This window comes from Python bivittatus, unplaced genomic scaffold (assembly GCF_059951505.1).
Source record: "Python bivittatus isolate LINGU-HERP-01145 unplaced genomic scaffold, Pbiv_v1 ctg000680_np1212, whole genome shotgun sequence".
NCBI lineage: Eukaryota > Metazoa > Chordata > Lepidosauria > Squamata > Pythonidae > Python > Python bivittatus.
In genome coordinates this window covers 4,372,243-4,397,492 of record NW_028277095.1, presented here as the reverse complement: position 1 = coordinate 4,397,492, position 25,250 = coordinate 4,372,243, and the positions used below count along the sequence as shown (strand labels likewise).

Here is a 25,250-nt window from a genome sequence, read left to right as displayed (position 1 = left end):
GTGGCGGGAAACGGCGGGGCGGCGCGTCCGCGGAGATGGCCGAGCCGGACTCGGACGCGGCGAGCGACGAGGTGGTGCTCACGCCGGCTCAGCTGATCTGCAGCTTGGAGCAGGTGGGGCCGGGGTCTGCGGAAGGCGCGGGCCTTTCAAACGGGGGCGCACAGCGCTGGTTTGGGACAGCACCCGGCTAAAGGGACACGGACACGGGTGCGGGGGGGGCGCTGAAAGTCCAGCGTGTTGTGCGAACCCGGAAAATCGGATTAATTCAGTAAACCCTGTGAATGCAGCTGGCGCGTGATTGGATTAACTCGGTAAACGTGTGAATGCAGCTGGCGCGTGATCGGTCTGGGCGGAGTCCGTTGGTGCCAGCCCGAGCTCTTCAGGCTTCCGTCGATAAGCGGCGGTCCCGCCGGCCGCGTTTTGGATTGCGCTCGGGTCTTTCCCACCTCGCATCTCTCGGGGGTTTGGAAAGGGTGCGGAGCGCCCCGGCCTTGGGGGAGCTCGAAGGACGCGGCGAGCGGTGGCAGAGAACCGGCGGCCCCGGTCGCCCCCGTGCCGCGCTCGCTCGTTCCTCACCGAAACGCCCCCCGTGCGGGCACCCCTGGGCCTCCTGCAGCGCCCCCTTGGTTCTCAGCCAATAAGGGGGCAGCTTAGGAAAAGAAGAGAAAAGTCCTCTTCTGAGAATGCTGGCTTGGTTCGTATTGCGACGGGAGCCTTCTCCAACCCGGTGCGCTTGTAGCGACCAGGCATTTGCAGAGCTCTGGGCTGCGGTAGGGGATGAGGCTGGAAGGCCCAGGGCCAGCCCTGCCACTTTTAACGTAGTAATCAAACCACATCTCTAAAAGCCCCCCCTCCTCACTTGCTGTCCTTGTCTAGCACATGCAGCAAAGAGATAACCGAGTTAGGAAACTTAGCATGGCTGTGCTTCTATGCCTCTGGAGCATGAAACTAAGCCAACCACGGAAAGAGCTAAAGATATGTCAGGTGCTTTTGATCTACAGGAGTCCTCATTTAGCAACCACAATTGGGACCAGCAGCTGGGTTGTGAAGCAAAGCGGTTGCTAAGTGGAACAGCGACTGTGCTTGTGATCTTACTTCAGCTTTCCTTTGTTTTAAGGACCTGCGAAGGTCGTAAATGCGAAGATTGGTCGTAAAGTTACTTTTTCATCACTGTTGTAACTGCAAATGGTTGCTAAACAAGGCAGTTGCTAAATGAGGAATACAGGTATCATCTGCCAAGGAGGAGATTTGATTTTAAGAAAAACCACCTCACTTAGCATGTTCCTATAGATGCCTGGAAATCTCCAATATTACCCATTGTAGATTGCAGGGGGACTATTGGTGTATTGATAACCTGTGTAAGACAAACCATATGTTTAGAAGTGCAAATCAAATCTTTGTTATAGACCAGCATTTCTGCCAGAAGCATGGAAAGAACTAGAAGATGATCAAATATGGAATAATTCATACATTAGCCCAGTGTTTCTCAACCTTGGCAACTTCAAGCTGTGTGGACTTCAGTTCCCAGAATTCCCCAGCCAGCATTAGCCAGTTGTAATTGTAACACCTGCAGTTTGTTTTTAACCAACTAGAGAATCTTGCTTGTCTGTGCGAGTTTGGGGTCTTGCCCTGGGACTTTTACCTAATGTGTCCTAGTGTGTTTGATCAGGCTTTGCAGACTCTTGATAAACCATTAGGAGACTACTACTTGCGTCCTGACTGAGTAGACAAGGTGAATCTTGCTACTGACCAGGTAGCCGAGAAGGGGTGGAGGCCTCTTGCAGTTTTTCCTCCAACAGCAGTAAATAGGGAAAGGGAACATTTTGTTCAATATTTTCTTGGATGGGATTAGGGTCTTCCCAACAGATTTATGGGAACCTGAAATGATTCTTATTTTGTTTTTATTTTTTGTTTTGTTTTATCAGCCTTTATTTTGACCAAGTACTATGAGGTTCCAGAGGGTTAGTTTAGGAGCCCTCTTATATTCAGCCGGTAGTAGTCAGAGATGATGGGAGCTATAGATCAGCCATCTGCAAGAAGGTACCTACCAGGGACCGAAATAAAAGCCTTGGAGAGCTGGGAGCATGGTACTAGGACACCATCATTTAAAGTTCAGAGGATTGTGAGGACCAGGAAAGGGCTTCAGATGGTAACCAGGATGACCATTTTCTGTTATTATTCTCCAGGCTTGGATGAATGAGAAATTTGCCCCTGAACTGCTAGAAAGCAAATCGGAAATTGTTGAATGTGTTATGGAGCAGCTTGAACATATGGTAAGACATCAGGAAGGGGTAATAGAATATGACTGATCTTGGTTTAGGAAGGCGTTCAGTGGCCACACTTGTTCTAGCCCAGTAACACTGTTTTGGAAAGTGATAGATTACCCATAAAGGTTTGACATATAATGGGGGAGGGGGCTCCAGGTGGGTTTATAAACCATGTTAGAGCATCATGTAGTTGATAGAAGTTGTTTGGATTTCCTAGTTTACCCTACAACCTTGGTTTCCCTAGGGGTTTCCCATCGAAATACTAACTGGGTCCAGTCTTGCTTAGCTTCAGAACCCAGGCAGGGTCAGCCAGCATCTGCTGCCACTTGCTGAGATCACAAAATCATGGTGAGGACAAAAAAATAAATAACATGTGAACCCAGCCATTGTACTTCCCATTCAACCATCCTGTTTTCCAACATAAGGCCACTGTATTATGTGACCAACAATCAGAGCTTGGGGTATATTCACTATGGCCATGAATGCTTCAAAAATGATTGGAAAAAGTGCTTCAGACCTTAACCAAGTGCAACCCTCTTCTGCTGCCCTTTAAAGCAATCTGTCTTTTCATACTTAGGAGTGAGCCTGAAAAAAAAATTGAGGCTACTTTTAAGAGCCAGTTGAGTCCTTAAAGCAACCTCAGCATGCAAAAAGAAAGGTGCTTCAGGAATAGCAGGGAGGGGCTGTGTCTGTATGAAGTCCAAAGCACGTCTTCCGAATTGTTTCATGTTCAAAGCGGGACACGGTTTGAGTATCCAGAAGCATTTGGAGAACCAAGCTCTTTTGTCAAAATGACAAAAACAATGTCACACCATTGCAATGCAACCTTTGCTCCTTGTGATGTCCCATTTCACTTCTGTTGTAGAGGCCTCTGCTGGTATCCATAAAAAAGCAGTCTTGACTCTCAGCATTGCAAATCAATGAATCATCTTGTGATGAACTGCTACTCATGGCTGTTGGCCAGCCCCATCTACTGTAGGGTGAAGGAGTTGCAAGTGTGACCAGGGGTGAGGTGCGGGTGGGGGTTGCAAAGCGTTTGTACGAGCAAATAGAAAGCAAAGCCCAGAGCAAATTTTGAGAAAGGGGTAAACTGGTAGGTCTAAATATCTCTCAGACCATCTGCAAATGACAGCGGTGCTACAGCTGGTAGATGGTTCCCTGCTGGCTAGTGACTTGTGGTTAACTGCATGGTCATATATCTGCTGTCTTTTGTATGGTCATGTATCTGGAATGCCTATAGAACAGTGTTTCTCAAGCTTGGCAACTTGAAGTTGTGTGGACTTCAACTCCCAGAATTCCCCAGCCAGCATGGCTGGCTGAGGAATTCTGGGAGTTGAAGTCCACACATCTTCAAGTTGCCAAGCTTGAGAAACATTGTTCTATAGAAGCATATGTTCCAATCATAGAGAGTAAATACAGTGCTGGGTTGAACTGTTCGGTTCTTGGTGTTCTCTGAGCTTGGTGGTTTTCCTGCAGATGTTTTGTTACTGGACTAGATGACACCATCATTGATGATGTAACTTAATCGGGTAACAAAAGATCTATAGGAAAGCAGCTGTGCTCAGAGAACGCCAGGAACCTAACAGAAGCCTAGTGAAGCTCTCTATTTTGTCTCATGGTTTAAATGTTTAGCCTTGCCCAATGCAAACCTGTTGACCCTTCTGATGGCAGAATGGCTATGTCAAGGAAGTCTGATGGAAGTTACATATTTTTTAGTAATTAGTATATTTATTCCAAAAGGAGCAAATCAGGCAAATTCAGTCATAATTTTAGAGGTTCACAGTAATAAAATTTGAGGATCCCTAATCTCCTGAAAAATGACTATGGTTTATTGTCGTTATTTGTCTCACAGGAAGAGAATTTGAAACGAGCCAAACAAGGGGACCTTAAAATCAGCATTCATCGCATGGAGGTGGAACGAATCCGTTACGTTCTCAGCAGTTACTTGCGTTGCCGACTCCGGAAGGTAATAACCCCATCATGACTTGTTAGAAAAGTCAAGGGAGTTTGTGAATAGCAGAAGCATTTAGAATTGCTCTGGGCCTGTTTTTAATGCGGCAGCCAAATGCCTCTTTCCTGGCCTTTCAGTATCTATTAAACATCTCAGGACAGTTGTATTGACTGGTGGATTTCATTTTGCAGGCTGCCAAATTCTCTAGTAATGATTGACGATTTTTTTCCATATACCCTTCTCTGTCAAGGGAATCAGACCTGGACTAGATTCACATAACAAATTGAGCTGAACTATTTTTGGTTAATGTGTTTTGTGAACCTAACCATAGTCCTAACATTTGTTGTGATCCAGGTGTTCATATGAAGCCAAAATATGGTGAATTTGGTCAGGGTATATTAGGCGAATGCAGCTACTGTATTTTGGTAACCTGGGTTTAGGCACATGAACCCAACTCTGGTATGGGAGGCTAGAAGAGGTAGGTCAATGTAGGCAATCCAAAGTCCTCCAGATGTTTTGGACTACGGCCTCCAGAAGCTCCCACCGTTGGCTGTGCTGGCTGGAGCTGGGGAACTGAAGTCCAAAACACTTATTGGGAATTGTGCCTATTCCTAAGCTTGTGAGTTTGGGAGCTGTAGATCTTGTGAAAACTCACACTATGTGATCCAGTTGGGGATGTCTTTCAGTGCTTTGCGGAATCTTCAGCTGGACCTTCCAAGACAAATCATGGTTGTGTATTTAGTGTGCAGAAAGTTTCACTTCTGAGCTTGACATCTCCAGCTGCAGGATCATGGAGAGCTGCTGCTGGAGGTCATCAATCCCTGGAGGCGAGGGAACACATTGTAAGAGCAAATCCTAACACACAGACTGGGAACCAGATTGGGGAAACCTATATGGTATCATCTAAGTTCTGCCTAATGGAAGGAGCATGTTCCTCTGCATTTAAATTTTGAATGGGCTCTTTTCTATGGCCCTTGTACCAGCGTCCTCTGCAGGGGTAGCCTTGCAAGCAGATTCCTCTCCAAGAAGTTGAGAAGCTTAAGCTGCATCAGGAACAGTTGCTATGTTTCTACTAGACACGGTTTACTTCTCCAAGGCCATAATAATTAAATAACCTGATAATTCTTCAAAGGCAAGAATGAAATCAGCTTTTTCTGCTGGTTTATAATGATTATGAGAAACTCTTGTCCTCTCCTTTCTCTACTTTTTTCAGTTTTTGTGTCTTCTTAATTCTTGATGCTTCTGTCCGCTCTTCTGCGATCTAAGGCCTTCCAGATATGTTGGCCTTCAACTCCCATCCAACATGGTCACTGTTGTAGGAGTTATTTCCAGCAGATCTTGAAGAAGGGGAAGCATTGTCAGCAACAGGTGTCAATTCCTTGGACACAAAGACTTAGTCAATAGGAAGTCAATAGTGTCAGGAGCAAGAGATTTTTGGTCCCCTTGCTGGCTTTCAGCAGTGCAGAAGTGCACCGATACTCTTATCTTTGTCGTTTATTTCCTCTGAAAGATTGAGAAATATTTCCCCCACATCCTGGAGAAGGAAAAGATTCGGGCAGAAGGAGAGCCATCCATCCTGTCCCCAGAAGAGTTTGCCTTTGCCAAAGAGTGAGTAAAGAGCCGCGGGGGGCGGGGGGGCAAAGAGCAGCCCTTGCCCTCCCGTAATCTATTCACTTAACTGTAGTTGCATTTTGTTATCCTATGTAGCTAAGTGAAAGAGGAAGTCTACTCCTTTCTTTCTTTAAAATGAAGTGACATGTTCTTTTCAGGTACATGGCGAACACAGAGAACCATCTCAAAAACGTGGCGCTGAAACATATGCCTCCAAACCTGCAGAAAGTTGATTTCCTCAAAGCTGGTAAGGAGGGAATGCAGGGAGGGGCGGCTTTCCTTTGGTCAGGCCCTCCCCCTTGGGCCCATAACCAGCTGGGGAGGTGCAGATGATATCTTGGAAAGGCTGGGGCTGGACCTGTGGGCCAAGCAGAATAGGAGAAGCAGGCCTTGGAAAGCAATCCGCGCAGCTGGTAACAGCGCATGCATCCGCAGAGATGCTGCGGAAATGTTGCCTAGCAGACTTTGGTTAGGTTTGGTTCTGTTTTACGATTTTTTTATCCTGCCTTTATTATTTTTATAAATAACTCAAGCCGATGAGCATACCCAATATGCCTTCCTCCTCCTATTTTCCCCACAACAACCCCGTGAGGTGAGTTGGGCTGAGAGAGAGGGACTGGCCCAAAGTCACCCACTCAGCTTTCATGCCTAAAGTGGGATTAGAACTCACCGTCTCCTGCTTTCTAGCCTGGGGCCTTCACCACTAGACCAAACTGGCTTCCTTCTCAATGGTAATATGTTGCTGAAGAAAACCTTTTCCCCCTCTTCAATCTTTCTTTGCAGTTCCCAAGCCCAACCTGGACTCCTTTGTCTTCTTGAGAGTGAAGGAGAAGCAGGAAAATATAATGGTGATGCCAGAGCACGATGAACAGAGGTTGGAAGCGCCATTGGTTAAGAAGAGCAAAGATAGTAACGAAATAGCATTGGCTGGTCACGACTGGCTTTTTGTTGGCTAAAGAGATCTTTCAGGAGCACCATGACGGGATCTTCTCTCCTTCCCTCTTTAGTCTCACATACTTGGTACTCCTGAAAGATGCTCCCCTGACTCTCAAACTTCCACTATTGGTACAAATCAAATTCCAACACAAATTCAAGCAAGGGGATCTCGGTCTTCCATTGTTTATTTATTTATATATCAAATTTGTCACCACCCATCTCATTAAAAAATGACTCTGGGTGGTTTACAGAGAAGCTAAAATCAATTAAAAATACAATATAAAATAGTCCTGAATAAATAAGAAATATAGTCCAAGAATTGATGTTAATTGGCAAGTAGTTCGGGGAGCGTCATCAGGGCACCAGTCACCCTGATGACGCTGATTGATTAAGATTCCTAATGTTTGGTGCAGATGGATTCGGTCTCACTGTTCAGAAAAGCTCAGTCAGCCAGAGGGAGGTCTGGGCCACCTATGACTCTACCTGGGGCCATGAAGAACCTCTCCCAAAGCTTTCGATGGGGCACTGGGAATCACCCCAAGAGTTGCCCTCCCTTTCATTTTTAATGAAAAAGGGAGAATATTAAGGATACAAGGAGGAGTGGGATTAAAGTCATTAAATTATGATTCATATTTATTTTATTAAATTTATATAGTCGCCACTTGTGTCTGTGACTCTGGGTGACATACACAATTCAGACAAAGTTAGAACAGAACCATGAAAAACCATTAGAACAAAAACTATGAATATAAACACAACCATGGGAGAGTGCATTCAAAATCCTACATACAATATAGCCATTTTTCAGGCTCCTTATTTCCATGGGATCCCCAAGCCAGCTGACGGAATTAAGCTTTAAGGGTTTTCTGGGAAGTCAGAGTTGGAGCCAGTCTCACCTTGTGGGGGGGATGATCTTCCAAAGGGCAGGTACCCCACCAGAGAAGGCTTGCCTCCTGGGAGAGTCGTATTGGATTTAATTTCATTTGAAGCTTATTAAAGCTAAGTTTATCAGCTTGAGCTTTTCGTCTAGCTCTTGAAAAGTGCCCCTTCCCCAAAGGCCTCAGCATAAAGAAGGTGGAAACATGGAATAAATCTTGTATGGGGGTTAAAGGTACACTCACGTTTCCTCCAGGAGCTTAGGTTGGCTTGTATGGGAATCTTCCCTTCTTTTAAGTCCCCACCACAACCCTAGGTAAGTCATTAGATTTTTTTCTACCCAGTCAACCCTACTGGGTTATTGTGGCAGGGATAAAATTTGGAAGGAAGAGCTCTCTATTATTTGTAGGGCCTGAGCTCCTGCAAAAAAGCTGAGAAGTCTGACAAATAAGGGTGTATAGGATTGCAAGTGGAGTCTGTTTTTATTGTCCTTCTGTCTCTTTCAGAGAATACGTGATTGACCTGGATGAAAACTCCCAACATTTGATCCGCTACAAGACGATTGCTCCCTTGGTGGCCTCAGGGGCAGTCCAACTCATCTAGACAAGGTGGACTTACAGGCACCTTTCTGCGAAGAGACCAACCGGAAGAAGGATCTGTGCCCCTGAGGAACCAGTGCTTCATGATCCCCCATGCCTGACTTTGGGAATTTAGCTCCACTGGCTTGATTTCAGCATCAGATGCCTGGACTTCTTCTGTTAGTGCTGCTGAAACAACGATGTGAAATTTTGTCCCTGGGAAATGGGGTCCAACCCACACGAAAGAAGGAGAGGGTGGTGGCATTGGAGAAAAGATTTGGAAAGTGGGACGAACTAGCCCAGCAACTTGGCTGCTCAAAGGGTGTATCATTACCTGTCCAGCAGGTGGCAGTAGACCTGTCCTGGACGGGCCAGGTTCAAGCGACAGAATGAAAAGATGTCGTATGGCAAAGAGTGGGCAACTTTTTTGTCTGGGAGGACACTCTTTCCCAACCATCTAGGGCTGCAGGGGCATGGCAGGAATGTCACTGGAGAGAGCGACTCTGAAACTCTTGAGATTTTTTTAATTTGGGGGAAGGAGGGTTGAAGGGAAAGAGGTATGTTTCACCCTGTGGGTGCTTAAGGCTTAGTTTCAGTGCTTTCATTGCAGCGCTGAAGAAAGTCGACAGCAGCATCTCGGTGACAAAATTGCAGATGGGTGCTAGGTTCTACACAATTGTATCGTGCGCTACTTTCCCCCAATCTCTTGGCAGATGTGTTGGGCTACATTTTCCCCCATCCTCTGCAAGTCCATAGGGTTGCACCCAGAGAATATGTGAGGGGGAGGCAGGTCTGGGGATGATGGGGTCGCAGGAATGTCCAAGGGGAAGAGGTAAAACAAAAAATTAACATATCTAGACCCCAGGCTGGGGAAGGCAGCTATAAGAAATGCATTAATGAACTGAGTGTGAGCAGCCATTCAAGAGGTTTTAACATGCAGTACTTTTCTGCTTTGGGAATGTGGCTGTGTATAAATTTCGGATGTGACTCAGAAACAACAGGAGTGTCTCGGAAGCTACAAATAGCATCATCTCCCTGTTACAGATAAAAACTGCTAGTGGGAGTCGATGCAAGACTTAAATGGCATAACTAACAGTTTGAGGATGCCTTGTGTTTACTTCCATTAAATTCGTGCGATCGTATTGCTCTCTAATGTTAGATCTTGAGATTCCAGAACCCAATTCAGCTACAGGGGGCAGTGTTGTTCCGTTAGGATTACATTGCCCTATTTCCCATTAATGTACAGGTAGTCCTCGATGTCTGACCACAATTGGGACCCAAACTTCCATCAGTAAGCGATGTGGTCATTAAGTGAGTAGCACCCAATTTAACGACCTTTTTTGCCATGGTTGTTAAGTGATTCTTGCTTCCCCCATTGACTGTGCTTGTTGGAAGCCCCCTGGGAAGGTCACAAATGGCGATCATATGACCCCAAGATGCTGCTGGTTGCCAAGTACTCAAATTTTGATCGCGTGACCGCGGGGACACCAACAGCCATATGTATGAGGACCAATCATAAGTCACTTTTTTCAGTGCCATCATAACTTCGAACAGTCATTAAGCGAATGGTTGTAAGTCAAGGGCTACCCGTATAGAGCATATTGAACCTGCAATACCCCATTCAGTTACAAGGAGGCAATATATCCTATAGATTCCATTACAGTGCTCTATTCTCCCCATTGAGCCTGCAGTACCCTTGCAGCCACCAGGGGACAGTATATGCCAAGAAATACATTACACCATGATACAGATTGAAGCAGAAATACTAAAATAGTCACTAGGGATCCCATGGGTTCAATACATTGCCCAATATTTCATATCAACTCTGCAATACTCAGAGGGGCAGTTCTTCCTATTATTGACTGACCATGTGTCATCAGCGGCTGCATACATAGATTATATCAATCTGTTGCTAACCTGTTTTTTCAAGACTCCCAAAGGTGCTTCCATCAACATTGTAACTGAGTCCACCCCCCTTGCTGCCGGTCATCCTCTTCTTCTCTTTCCTTCCACCTTTCCCAGCATTAGAGCCTTCTCCAGAGAGCCGGGTCTTTGCATAAGGTGTCCGAAGTAGGATTATTTGAGCCAGGTCATTTGTGCCTGGGGTGAACTCTGGGCTAATTTGTTTGGTGATCCATTTGTTCGTTTTCTTCGCTGTCTCTGGAATTCTCAGGGTTCTCCCACACCGCAGTTCAAAAGCGTCACTATTCTTCCTATCCTGCTTCTTCAAAGTCCAACTTTTACTTCCATAGTGAGGGGATACCATGGCTGGCACAACCCTGATTTTTGTAGACACACAGCATCTGAATCTCTTTTCCAAGAACTCCATGATTGCTCTGCCAAGTACAGCGGTACCTCGGTTCACGAACTTAATTCGTTCCGCGACTCTGGTCGCAACCCGAATCAAATTTTCCCTTAAGGTTCAATGTAAATACGGTTAATCCGTTCTGACCCCTCCGATTTTGGTCGCGTCCCAAATCAAATTTTCCCATAAGGTTCAATGTAATTACAGTTAATCCATTCTGAACCATATGTGTTTTTTTTTAAACTGCAAAAATATGAAAATACAGTACAAAGAGCGCTAACCTTGCTCGAGGTGACTTCTGGCGTGGAGGACAGGAAGGCGGGTGGGGAGGCGGTTATTGCTTGGAGGGAGAGTCCCCCTCCCTACAGGAAGCCACGTGTCACAGGAGGGAGGATGGCTGCGGATCCTGTTCGTCACCCAATCCGGCGTTCGCGAACGGAAGCAAAATTTTGCAAGCGGAGCTGTTCGTGACCCGAATTGGTCGTGAACAGAAGCGTTCGTGACCCGAGGTACCACTGTACTAGCCTGTGGTGCATTTCTTGACTGCTTGTTCCTCTTCTGTTGATTTTTTTGTTATATAGGGCAATACAATGGAGCCTATAGGAAATACTGCCCCCTGGTGGCTCAATGAGGCATTCAAGGCTCAATGGGGAAAATAGGGCAATGTAATGGAGCCTATAGGAAATACTGCCCCCTGGTGGCTCAATGAAGCATTCAAGGCTCAATGGGGAAAATAGGGCAATGTAATGGAGCCTATAGGAAGTTCTGCCCCCTGGTGGTTCAGTCACGTATTGCCGACTGGCGAAAATAGGCCAATATAATGGAATCTATAGGACTTTAACATATTGAGACTCCAATACAATACTGAGCCACCAGGAAGCAGTATTTCCTATAGAATCCATTATACAGTATTGCCCTACTGTCCATATTGTACCATCAATACCTGATTGAGCCATCGAGGGCAGTATTTCCTATAGATTCCATTGTATTGTCCTATATTCCTGTAAAGCCTACAATTTGTCATTGACCCACTAGTTATTTCCTATCAATTTCCTATGGATAGTATTTCCTATAGATCTCATGTTGCCCTATTTCCCCCGTTGGGCCTGCAATAAATCACTGAGCCACCAGGGGACAGAGCTTCCCATAGATTCCATTATATTGCCCTATTTTCCCCCACTCAGCCTGCAATAGCTCCTTCAGCCACAAGAGGGCAGTATTTTCTATAGATCCAGTTGTATTCCCCGTTGTTCCGTATTGAGACTGCAATACCTCCCGGAATCCACAGTGCGGGAAATGGTAGCCCCTGGTGGCTCAGTGTGGAATTGCAGGCTCAATGGGTTAAATAGAGCAATGTAATGGTATATATTGCACAATGGGGTCGTCTACCAGGGTGACCCTCCAGGGTTTCTATCTGCAGTGCAATTATCTACATTCCTCCCTTGGAACGCTGTTTCCTAAAGTTTCTAGGATATTTGCAGAACTCCTAGGAAGTGCATTTCTTACTCTCACGTTTGTTTTTAGATGAAACAATTTATCTGGAAAACAACTGGAGTGAAGAGATGTTCCAGCAGTAATATTCCTACTGTTCTAGGAATACCCGTACAAAGGGGAATGCAGGGAAACACATTGGACCTATAGGAGATATTGGCCCCTGGTTGCAGGCTCGGTAGGTAAATTAGGACAATATAGTGGAATGCACTGGAATTTTCCATATTGACTCCAATACCACGTTGATCCACCAGGAAGCAGTATTTTTATAGATTCCACTATATTGCCCTATTCCAAACATATAGCCTACAATGGTGTATCTCATTGGAGCCACCAGGGGGCAGCATTTCCTTTAGATTCCATTATATTGTCCTATATTCCCCCTTGAGCCTTGAATACCGCATTGACCCACCAGGGGGCAGAACTTCCTATAGATTTGATTGTATTGCCCTGTTTTCCCCATTGAGCCTGCAATTCCACACTGAGCCACCAGGGGCTACCATTTCCCGCACTGTAGATTCCGTGAGGTATTGCAGTCTCAATATGGAAAAAAGGGGAATACAACTGAATCTATAGAAAATACTGCCCTCTTGTGGCTGAGGGAGCTATTGCAGGCTCAATGGGGAAAATAGGGAAATATAATGGAATCTAAAGGAAATGCCGCCCCCTGGTGGCTCAATGGGGAATATAGGGCAATGCAATGGAAGCTAAAGAAAATGCTGTCCCCCGGCGTCTCAATGAGACTTTGCAAGCTTAATGGGAAAAAAAGGGAAATGTAATCTATAGGGAACACTGAACATTATTTCCTGCAGATTGCAATGCGTCCAGTTTGGCAAAAAGAGGCAAGGCTGCATACTCTTGCCTTATTTATATTAAGGGGAGCTGGCTCGGAAGACGAGTGTGGTTTTAAAATTGAAGGAAGTAGCATCAATAACCTGCACTATGCTAGCCCCTTTTGGACTTTTTGCAGGAGACAGAAAAAAATGAAATTATGATTTATGGATTTGATTAGTTAAAATAATAGGTTATACAAAATATGTACGTTAAGATGTAGTTTTAGAGTAAGAGGTCACTGTATGATTTATCTATCTCTGTTGTATAAGAAGTCAGAAGTCGTTCTTTTTGTAGTTTTTCCTTTCTTCCCTTTTCATCATTTTTGTATTCTTTATTTCTAACTCTCTCATTCTCTTATTTCTCTCTTCGATTATTAGTATTTGTTTGCTTTTATCTTTATGCTTTTTATAACTTAATAAAGTTCTTATAAAAAATAAATAATCTGCACCGTACTAGTGACACTCCACTAATAGCTGAAAATGCAAAGGATCTGCAAGTTCTAGTAATAAAAGTTAAAGGGTAATGTGAAAAAAAATGGGACTAAAATTATATCATGTATATTTCATTTTATTGCCCTATTTACCGCATTGAGACTGCAACACCTCACTGAATCTTTCCTATCAATTCCATTATGTCAGTCCATTTCATCCACTGAATCTGGAATACCTCATTGTGCCACCATGGGGCAGTATTTCGTATAGAGTCTATTAATTTGCCCTGTAGGGTAAATAGGGTAATGTAATGTGTAATACATCTACACGCTATTCAAAAGAGAGAAAAGAAAGGAAAACAAGACCAGGACATCTCACCAGCAATCATCACCCAGATAAGCAGAGCTTAACACCAAGATTACCACCAGACATACAAGCAGTAAACAATACCTTAATCAAGGAACTACAGAGGAAAAAAATAGAACAAAACAAAACCCCCACACCCCCAACAACACTGGCAGGGCATGCCACAGTATATAAACACAGCAAACCCCACCCCATTCTAGCACTGAAGATGTTACCTAGCCGGGTAACGAAACATTTGCAAGAAAACAGCCAAGCTCGGAGAACCGCAAGGATTCCGCAATGTATAATAGATACTGCCCCCTGATGGCTCAGTGAGGTACTGTAGGGTTTGGGGGTGAAATAGGGCAATACTGTATAATGGAATCTATAGGACATGCTGTCCTTTTGTGGCTCAATATTGCGTGGTCTTTGCAGTTTATTTTTTATCTTTTGTGCCTTGGAGTCATTGTTGACTTCTGGACTAGTCCCTGCCGTTTGCTTGGCAAGATTTTGGAAGTGGTTGGCCCTTGCCTCCTTCCTAGGGCTGAGAGAGAGTGAGCGGCCCCAGGTCACCCAGCTGGCTTCCTGCCTAAGGTGGGACTAGAAGCCATAGTCTCCTGGTTTCGAGCCTGGTACCTTAACCGCTACACTAAACTGGCCTTCTTTAGGGAAAATAGGACCATGTAATATTACTAATCGGATGTACTGCTCCTCGGGGCAAAGTATTTAATATATACTGCTTACTGAAGTATCACAACCTCAGTGGGGAAAATAGGGTAAAGTGGTGAGCGTATGGGCGATGCTGCCCCCTGGGGCCTCCCTGATGTGTTGCAGCCTCAGCGGTAAACATAGGGCAATATAAATGAATCAACAGGTCATACAACCCCCTGTTGTGTAAACCTTTCAATTTCGGGGACAGATTGTCCTGGAAACAGTTGTTGAACTTGCTAGTTGCCTCTCTAGATCCCAGGTCTTTGGAATATAGGGGCTTGCCATTTTAAATGAGGTTCCCTAAAGTGGAAATGAAATGCATTTGCTTGGACGTTGTTTAAACTACTCGCTGGACTGGCTGGCAGTTTACCTTGCTCATTGCTTAAACACTATCAGATGGTTATTCATTGGCTCGTTGACACTGAGTTAAATTTAGCCTCAAAAGGCCAAGGCTGGGCATGTGGTGCAGTTAGCCCTGTCGTCTAGCCGGGACAGCCGCCTTCAGCCCACCCCACTGGGCTGAAACTGACTGTCTTCTGACCGGCATCTAATGGGGTGATCGCTCTTCTTTCCAACCCTGTTTCCCACCTCCTTCCCCTCCTTCGTTATTTTTCCAGCCGTGGCCGCAATTGCAGCCAGAGGGTCTAGATCAGTGTTTCTCAACCTTGGCCGCTTTAGGACGGGTGGACTTCCCTCCCGCTTTCAGGCTATGCCATGTAGACCAGCGCCTTTGCTAATCACCAGCTGTTTTCCACTTTAGATGGATAATGGGCGTTCTTCTGGGGAGGCTGATTTCAGGACTTGCTTCTTGCCCAGATTGGATACTGTAGTTTGGTGTTTCTCAACCTTGGGAACTTTAAGATGGGTGGACTTCAACTCCCAGAATCCCCCAGCCAGCATGGCTGGCTGGGGGATTCTGGGAGTTGAAGTCCACCCATCTTAAAGTTCCCAAGGTTGAGAAACCTGGTCTCGATCCGCAGCAACCGCCCAGCCCTCCCTGCCCCGCTTCCAGCCGAGCGGAGGAAGGATCAGAATCCCTCGCCAACGGCAGCCCCGAGCGGCGGAGCCCAATCAGCAGCCGCCGTGCCGTGTATTTCCCCGCCCCTCGCTAGCACCTGTCGGCTGTCCGTCAGGTGACTTTACGCAACGAGGGGCTAATTAACGTCCGACACAGGTACGCGGTTTCTTCGCCGGCTCGCCGCGGAAAACTTGCCCTGAACTCCCGCTTTCCCGCCTTGACTCATCGCCCAAAGGCTCTGGCGCAGAATAGGACCCTTTTCGTCTCTCTGAGTTTATTCTGAAGTAAGTACGCTTAGTTTAGTAGGGCTTAGTGAACGTGGGTTTGGTTTTTTTGGGGGGGGGGGCGTGCGGTTTTTCCCACCCCGTCTGGAAGCAGACGGTGCAAATCTTGCTGCGGCCGGGAAAAAAGTTCTACCAACTTAGCGGATGTTGCTTTTGCCCAAACGTGCCGCAACGGGGCTGCTGGAAAAAGGCTCCAGTTGTATTCAGTGAGTGGAAGGTGGGGCAGGATTGATAATCCAGTCCTGTGCACGTTTATCCAGAAGTAAAACCCACTTTCTCTGTGCACGTATCAAGTCAGTTCAGTGGCAGAACTATAGATGAACTGGAGGATTGTTGCCAAAATTAACCAAAGTTAACAGCAGTAGGAATATAGTTTTCCTCCCCCAAATTCCCACAATGAATATATTTGGCTCAAGTTCTTGACCTACGTATGAGGCCATATCCAGTACTTTCCAATATAATAGCCAAGAGGTGCTATGACACCTCTTAAAGTTCCCAAAGTTGAGAAACAGTGCTGTAGATCTAGTGGTCAGCTATAAATACTGGACTGGGGTAAGGAGGCTGGTGACACTGAGGCTCTCTCACCCCAGCCTGTTCCCCAAATCTGTAATAACAAGGGAAGATTCCCCAGGCATTTCAGCTTGAACTTCTGGAGGAAACAGAAGCTGCAGATATAATTTCCCACCAATTAAGATGCATCATGGAACTCATCAAGGATGTTGTATATCTCTTCTCACGTTTAACTTGGCTTTGGAATCTTTGATGGATTTACCAGACCACCTAGAGAAAGCAAATTAATTCAGGTACCTGAAATTGAACCCAAATTGTTACTGTGTGCAAATGATATCTTAGAATGTATTAATAATGATCAAAGCGCTTTGCCTACTTTTCTGGAGGTTGTATAACAATATGGCAGGTTTTCTGGTTCTTGGAACAAATCTAATCTGTTGCCAATCCCTAATAAGGATTCCATAAAAATATGCAAAAAATGGGGGGTTTATTTATTATCTGGATTCATTTTAATAGTTAGGAATATTTACTGCAAATATATCTTTGCTGATTGATTATGTGACATCAGGTTGGTGTTGATTCTTGATTACCACACAGATAGACCTTGTCCAGGAGGATCTGGCCCCAGTGTGGTCCTGCAAGTCTTCCAATGGTAAACTCATTACTGCTGAAATCAAACCAATCTATCTTGCTGCTGATTGTCCTCTCTTTCCTTCTACCTTTCCCAACATTACAGACTTCTCCAGAGAGCTAGCTCTTTGTGTGTTGTGTCCAAAATATTGAGCCTGGTCATTTGTGCCTTGGGTGAGAACTCTGGATTGATTTGTACTATGATCCATTTGTTCATTTTCTTGGCTATCCATCGTATTCATAGGAGTCTTCTCCAACACTAGAGTTCAAAAGATCAGTACTCTTTCTATCCTGCTTCTTTAAAGTCCAACTTTCACTTCCATGGAGTGTCAAAGGGAAAACCATTATCTGTACAACTCTGATCTTTGAAGGTATAGTTTTGTCCCAGCATCTGAATGTCTTTTCCAAGGGCTTCATTGCTATCCTGCTCTCTTTGCTGTATCCTTCCTGATTATGAAAGCAACACAGTTCCTTTGTTTTTCCTATCATGAGTAGAAAATAGTATGATCTTCTGACTGAATATCTCCAATTCCAGTCCATTTCAATGCGCTGATGTTCAAGAATTCAATGTCTAGTTAATTAATTTCCCATATTCATGCTTTTCATGTTGCATGTTCTTACTGTAATTCTCCCTTTGCAGCTTTGGATTTTTTTGTGTGTGAATGGCAATATCAGTAATTAGATATCCTGAAGACTTGAATCTAGCTGTATCCTAAGCACCGTTTCTTCTAAAGATTCTTAGCTCTTCCTCAGTAGCATATGATCAGACCTGGGGGTCCCAGAGGACAGGAAGATTTTGTGATGGCTCCCTTACTACGGTTAATATCATCCTCTCCTATTGTGTGCGTTTTTATAGTTTTATAGTTTTAATGATTGTTTTATATGTATTTATGGGTTTTTTAATTGAGTGTTGTACAGCACCCAGAGTCGTTTTTTTTTGTGAGATGGGCAGCTATATTAACTATGATCAATCAAACAATCAATATTGAGTGTCATCTCTGTCCTCTTTAAGACTATCTGTAGGGTTTATGTAAAACTTTCACCATTGCTTTCTGCTCTTTTAATTGAGGACATTGCTTTGCTGTAAACTTTTGCATTCATCCATTAGGTTTTTAACACCATGAACATCTTTTAAGCTTCCTTAATAGAAACTTAAAGCATTTTAGGGGAGGTGAAAACCAAAAGAAAGGAAGTTTAAAAATGGTGCAAAGAAAAAAGCTGAATAAGCAAGATAAGATAAGTTGAACATAACCTTTCTTAGGAGAGAGAGAGACAGAATATAACAAGTTGCAATATTTCTGGTGAAGAGTAAAGTCTGTCCTTGCCCTGAGAAAAGATTGCACGGTATGCAATTAGATATTTTATTTCTTACTAAAAGTTGCTATATCTTCCCCCTTTGAGGCGGTACTTTTTGCTTTCTTGTGTTTGTGAGTTGCCCCTTCTCTTGTCTCCTTTGGATTTTGGGATGCCCAATGGAAACTCAGCTTTTTGGGGGGGGGGGTGTGCATGAAGCAGGGGGCAACTCCCAGGACTGATTGATTTATGTTGTGAGTCCAACATAACGACAGAGAAGATAATGAGTTTTCTGTGGTGGGTTTCTCCTCCTCTTTTGCATACTCCAATGCCAATGAGTATTAGTTCCATTTCATCTTCTGTCACTGACGTCTTCTGTCTCCTGTCCCTAAGCTGATACTCCTCACACTTTTTGTCATCTGAAACACCCTCCACCATATTGGTCATCACTAGCATGGACTGAACCCCCCTCCATACTCCAAGATGTAGGGGAAAGGGATGTGGTCCCATGCTGAGCTCTGGAACAGGGTCTATTTACAACCCTGATTCAAGATGCTGTGAGGAATATAAACGATTGTGAGTGGAACTGAACACTGAGTTCAGCCATGTTTCTTCTAAACCTGTGTGGTTGAATAAGCCATCATTGGTTTCATTCATCCATCAGGCTAAGACATAAGCCATGGCATATGAGTCACGATGGCTTGATGAATAAGGCACAATTAACCAAGTTCAGGCAACCTCCTAAGCTATAAGCTATTTTAATTGTTCGTAGCTTTTCGTCTGGTAGGACAGCCTCTTTGAGTGTGGCAAGGTAGTTAAGGTAGTTAAGGTGGCCTTCCTAAAATTATTTCCCATCGAACTCAGTGAGAATTACGTTTGAGTAAACACGGACACAGTAAAGGATGTAAATCCTATGCAGTAAGTGTTTTGAAATACTGTACAGCTTTGCATGTAACCTTTTTTGCTTCGGGAACATTAGCAATGGGGCCATGGTGTGGCCCCTGAAAAAGAAACTTTTTTTTTGACCAGGTAGCCCAAGAAGTCAAGGTGGGCCAGTGAGAAAACCAGCAAGAAACTGAGTCTGAAAGGGACTGAAATGGGGGGTCCGCTGGGGGTGGTCAAAAAAATCAAGATGGCAGCTGCATTGCCCATAAAACCAGGTGGACCTCTGATTGCATATCAAAGCTGCTATCTTGATTTTTTTAACCACACTCTGTGGACGCTGCTGTGCTGAAAAGATGGCAGGAGCTGAGCAGGCAAGAGGAAGACCCTCCGTGATGGGGAGAAGGAAGAAGGGGGAAGAATTCTGAGGGGAAAAGGAGGGAAAATATTTCCCTGAGTCCACGTTGCCCGCAGCAGGATGACTTTCTCCTCAGGGAGGGCTGAAAACAATCCTCCTTTCTTTCAGCTGACCTCTATTGAAACGAAACTATCTCCCGGATAATATTCTGAGAGAAATGCGCTCTTCTGAGGCGGGGAAAAAAAAAATCCACCCTTTCAAATGTCCACATATTTAACCCTCCAATGCCCAAGTTTTGCCTTTTACGTTTGGGCCCATCAGGCGCTTGAGTGAGTTTTTGAAAGCTTTTTATGGTGGGTGTTGAACTGCAAGCAAGTTGTTGCTAAATGCGTGAGAGAGAAGGAAGAGGCAGACGCGGTCTCAGGAGGCCTTGTTTATTTTATTTTATTTATTTGTTACGTGGGGATCCCGCCTTTCGTTCAGGCGCTCAAGGCGGAGGACATGGTGCCTCTCCTGTTTTTACCGCCCACAACATCCCTGTGAGGTGGGTTGGGCTGAGAGAAGCCCAAAGTCCCTGTGGCTGACGAGGGACTTGAACCCAGGTTTCCCTCCATCGCTACCCCAGCGCTGTCTTTCAAAAACATCTGGGCGCAATCAAGTAGAGATTTTTGAGGGCAAATGATAACTGCATCAGTTAGTCTCCATCTCCAAGAATGAGGAGGGTGTCTTTTTACTGGAGAAATCTTTTCTCGGTTAATTATATAACCCGCGTTTCCTGTAAGAGCTCAGGGCAGGGCGTATAAATGGACCCCGCCATTTTATCTGGACAGCCTGGTGAGGATGAGGCTGAGGCTGAGGCTGAGGGGAACGGGAATTTGGACTTGGCTCATTCCCTTGGTTATTTTAGCAATAATAGGATAATTAGGAGCGCTGGGCCTCTGAGCCAGTTATTCTGGTTTCTCTGGCCCCCCAGCCGCCCCCTCCCTGAGTTAAAAGGCAGTTACAGGGATGTCCACGGGGAGGTAGGTCAAAAAAGTCAAGATGGTGGCGACAGCCAGGCAGTGGAAGCCCTGCCCATTTCTGTGTCTGGCCCTGTATGGGCAGGTCTTTGCTATCAAGAGGGCATTTTTATGGGATTGTTTTGTACTTGGTTTATTTACTTTTAAAATAACAGAAAAAGAAAAAAAGACCCCAAACACATTGTCAAATAAAAATACATAACAAGTGTTTAAGAAGAAATAAGTGAAAGGGGATTGTTATGTGCTTAATGAATTAGAAAGAACACTGAGTTCAGTTGAAATTAAGCTCTTTTATGTCCCTCTGATGAGCTCAAATTGATGGGAAACCTGGGATGTAAAAGCATTTAGTGATAATACTCTATTAATAATACTTTACTGATTAGCCATTAGGCCATCTCAGAATAAAAAATAAAAAATACACAACAGTAATGAGACCATATGTTAAAAAATACAGGACATCAGTAAAAGGAAATGCAAATCATATTTCTGTGTCACCCCTACAATTTACCCCAATCAGATCCACTTATGCAGTTCTCAATTGTACTTCGTTCAAATAAAGGGATGTACAGTGGTACCTCGGGTTATGAACGCCTCTACTAATGAACATTTCGGGTTACGACCAGCTTCGGCAGGAAAAATTTACCTCGGGTTACAAACTCGCCTCAACTTACGAACCGGATCCGCGGCCATTTTCCCTGCTGCCACGTGGTCACAGCTTCCTGTGGGCAAGGTCACGGTAGCAAGGAGACGTTCGGTGAGGCTTGTGGTGTGTCTTGTGGTGTTTTGCGAAGGTTTTTGGTGTGCGTGTTAGCATGGCTCCAAAGAAAATGCAGAGCAGGCTTGGCAGGAGTAAGGCTTTGAAGAGAAATTTGCCTTGGGTTGCGACCAAATTCGGAGGGCGGAACGGATTAACCGGATTTACATTGAACCTTAAGGGAAACTTTACCTCGACTTGAGACCAACTCGAGTTGCAACCAGAGTCACGGAACGGATTAAGTTCGTATCCCGAGGTACCACTGTATTATATGTAGTTTTTGGATCCTGACCACACGTGAAATACATTGTTTTAATATGAGGATCCCAATAGGCCATTTGTCTTATGTGCATTCCAAGATACTGATCTCTGCCTTTCTTATACGATTGACGTTCAAATAATATACATGTATTATCCTCGATCTCTGTGGCTCCAAAAATACAAATACATTCATCTTAAGGGACTTGGTTAAATCTTCCATTGTGTCCAGCTGCTCAAATCTTGCTCGAATAAATATCCCCTAAAATGTTTGGGCATTTCTGTGTTTAGATACTTGGCAATCTGGAAGGTGTGTTTATAACGGCTCATCCATTTCAATGTGCCAGCTTTACATTTAGTTTTTGCTCAACAATACAGTAAGTATTATAAAATAGAAGAGTACCTGAGGAGGAGGGTTTTTTGCATATAAATGATCACAGGTGCAGTTCTCTGAGTGCTCATTCAAAGGACTGTGCAGTCTAAGCATTCACCCCCAACTTGTGGCAGGTTATAAATGTAATAAATAAATAAATAACTTGGGCCTTCCAGATGTATGGGACATCCCACCCTTTGAAATGCCCATGTATTTAACCATCCAATCGACACTTTTTGCCATTGAAGTTTGGGTACATAAGGTGCTTAAGTGAGTTTTTGAAAGCTTTTTACGGTAGGTGTTGAATTTAAAACAGGTTGTTGCCAAATGCATGAGAGAAGGGGAAGAGGCGGACATGATCTTAGGAGGCCTTGTTTATTTTATTTTTTTATCAGAATTGTATCCCGCCTTTCCTTCAAGAGCTCAAGGCAGAGGACGTAGCTCTTCTGTTGTTCTTTTCCCCCAACAGTTCTGTGGAGTAGGTTGGGCTGAGAGAGAGGGATTGGCCCAGATATATAGGAGTACAACTTACTGTAGTTCAATTACGCTGAAAAATAACTAACCAGACCTTTTAAACTCATGCAGCTGGTCAAGCCATCGCATAGTGTAGAATAATTAATAACTGACTATTCAAAAGATATAAAAGTGATACCATGCATAGCTTTAACTTTCTTAAAACTATGAAAGAATCTGAGGCAGCAATTCTTGGCTCTGCTATGCTGTCAAGTGGGTAAAAATTGTCTAAGACACATAATAATGTCCTTCTGAGGAGTCAGTAATTATGTTTTATGAAAGCTCTACGGTCTCTTTTCTGAAAAAATGAACAAGGTGGTTCAGAGTACAGTTGTACTCTGGTACAACTCAGTTAAACATAATCAGACCAATTTTTCAGTGACATAGATTCTACAGTTTTAAAATATGCTATTCTACAAATGGTCGTTTTCTTCCACAAAGAAAATGTATATATTTTGAAGGGTAGCAAGGCTTAGTCGCATTAACAACATTTAAAACATTTACCATCTAATTTGTATGCATGCCCATTGGTGGATCAGCAGTTTACTCACATGAATTGCAGAATGGTCATTAGGTTAGTTTATTAGGGACAGACCCACAAAAAAGACAATCTTGAGACATCTTAATGGTTAGAAGGTTTACTGTAAAATTAGCTTTCATGGGTCTGATGCAAACACTTAAAGTGCTACTGGCAATAGAATTTGGAAATAATTGTCTAAAATAATTTGTAAAACTCTAGGCAAGTTTGCAGTGCAGCTGTGTTTGGGGGAATCTGTTAACCTTTCACTACTTTATTTTTGGCAGGACAAGATGAAGCCTCTGGTTCCTTATTTTCTGGCAGGTTTTTTTATTTTAAGTGGCATACAAGACAGTGTTGAAACGGAGGAATGCATCTTTAAAAAACTGGACAGGGAGGACAACATGTTTTGTAGGTAAGCTCATATTCCTTTATATGTGTAGATACTTTATGCCAATTTCCATTCATCATGACCCATGCCATCCAGCAATATGGTAAACCAAACGTTTTATACAACATCAGTAATTATTTCACAGCAAAAATCATTGGAAATTTATCTTCCTAGGGATAACCACAATTCTTTTGGATAGCATACTATTAAAATATTTATACCATCATCTGGTATAAATACTGGATTTTAGAGCTTTTCTGGCAGACAAGCATTTGTCCAGTAATACTACTAGATAGAAGAATCTGCATAGATTTACTGTACTCTCTATATTAAACCAATGGGACGTAGTTGTTCTTAACTTTAGCTGGAATATAACTCTTATTCTGGAATGTGTAAAGAAAACCAGTCCTATAGTTGATCAAGAATGTATATAGATGAAGTAATTTTATGAGCATTCACAATGGTTTATGAAAGGTGCTTTCTTTATCAGTTACCTTAAAACAGAGTTTCTCAACTTGGCAACTTTAAGACATGTGGACTTCAGCTTCCAGAATTCCCCTCCCAGCATTCTGGGAGCTGAAGTCCACATGTCTTAAAGTTGCCAGAGTTGAGAAACCCCGCCTTAAAATATATATTTCAACAAACTGGACTCTGGATCATCCAATATTCTGCCACCTTTCCATGTACAGGTATGTCAGTTGCATTTTACAAAGATTTTTGCAAAAGAGGAGTATCTTTATTATTTCACAACATTTATGGTCCAGCCCATTCTTAGAAGGCTGTGGGCAGCATACAACAAGGTCAAAGCAAAATGGAAAAAACAAACAAACACCAAAGCAAAGTAACAATTCAATTAGTATCATTTAAAAAGCAAACAAAATGTTAAAAAGTTAGTAATTCATTTAAAAAGTCAACAATAAACATGGGCACTCGTAAAACTAAACAAAGTAAACTGAGGACACACTGAAATAAGACTGCTTTGGTCTGCTTACAAAATGCCAGCAAAGTCAGGGCTTTGTGTACCTGCAGAGAGATGTTTCACAAAGCTTTTGGGTTTCTATCTCCATCTTTCCTCATATCAGAAATAACATTGCAACTATTTAAAAAAATAATTGCCCCTTGAGGAATTGGAAGTGGGGTGGCCATAGTTAAGTAGGGCTCTCTGGAAACTTTCGAATTTGTTTTACTTATTTCAGAGGAGAACAATCCTTTGCTTCTGACTTATTCTTTCAAATTGATCTGAATGCTGTAAAAAGTACTTGTTCACTCTGAGGAAACTGGTGACAGCTTTCAAAAATGTATTACATTTCCCATCCTGCACCTCTTGAATAGGTACTATAGTTTTTTATTCCATTCCATTGTAGTAGAAGCTAGGCATTCTTGTGATTAGATTTAGGGGATATTCTCATGTAGCTTCCATCATCCCAACGCTAGCTTCAGTGGTATGGCTGTGTCTGATCTTGGATCTATACCAGCCAATATCCAATATCCACTCAGAAATATTTCCTATATCAAGAAGCCAATTATTCAAATAGGCCTTAAAAATATCTTCCATCCCAATGATTATTATTCACTATACCTCATTAAGTTGTTCAGAAGACTTATATAATACCTGCCGTAGTCAAAAAAGACTTTCAACAGTTTACAATACATCCATTAAAAAAGCAATAAAACATCCATTTTATAACTATCAAAATAAAAATCAACCAACCCCCAATGACACCAATCAGTAATGGATGGCATCAGTTCATGTCCAATTGGTTGTCTGAAATAACTTATATTTTAATAATTTATGGAAAGCCAGCACAGCTTAAACAAAAAGGTAAATATAAACACATACATCTTTTTTCTGTTCTTCACACAAATACATCTTCCTCCCCACCACCACCCCCAGAAGCATTATTTTTATTATGTTCTTGTGTGCAGAGGATGGCCTAAATACAGAACGCAACTGGGTAATTTTTGCATGGTTTTGCATTCTTGTGGCTGAGGTATATCAAACCCTTTACTATGAAACATAGGCTTTTCAAATATTTTATTTACTCAAGTTTGTGTTAAATTAACTTGGATTATAAAGCTAAACCAAAACCAAACTACATTATGATTCATTTCCT

At 43.4% G+C, this 25,250-nt stretch overlaps 2 protein-coding genes across 4 annotated transcripts in view; both read left to right on the top strand.

The window, feature by feature from the left end:
• GINS4 (GINS complex subunit 4) lies at positions 1 to 13,270 on the top strand. Of its 2 annotated transcripts, XR_015798137.1 has the most exons (8): positions 1 to 113; positions 2,187 to 2,273; positions 4,120 to 4,233; positions 5,729 to 5,826; positions 5,988 to 6,076; positions 6,613 to 6,703; positions 8,148 to 10,639; positions 10,715 to 13,270. XR_015798137.1 is itself a non-coding variant. In XM_007440746.2 (7 exons), exons 1-7 carry the CDS (start codon positions 36 to 38, stop codon positions 8,242 to 8,244), a joined length of 654 nt encoding a protein of 217 aa, XP_007440808.2. In that variant the 5' UTR covers positions 1 to 35; the 3' UTR covers positions 8,245 to 13,270. The 2 variants fall into 2 exon arrangements, 1 of the variants encoding a protein (XP_007440808.2); XM_007440746.2 differs by having other exon boundaries at positions 8,148 to 13,270.
• Positions 13,271 to 15,452: 2,182 nt separating this feature from the next.
• The window catches only part of PEBP4 (phosphatidylethanolamine binding protein 4), a 290,393-nt gene continuing 280,595 nt past the window's right edge, over positions 15,453 to 25,250 (top strand). Inside the window, exons 1-2 of one of the 2 annotated variants that reach the window (XM_088152020.1) lie at positions 15,453 to 15,638; positions 23,033 to 23,160. In XM_088152020.1, coding sequence (XP_088008146.1) covers positions 23,039 to 23,160 — 122 coding nt within the window. In that variant the 5' untranslated portion in view covers positions 15,453 to 15,638; positions 23,033 to 23,038. The remainder of the gene's footprint in view (positions 15,639 to 23,032; positions 23,161 to 25,250) is intronic. The other variant, XM_088152019.1, reaches the window with a different exon arrangement.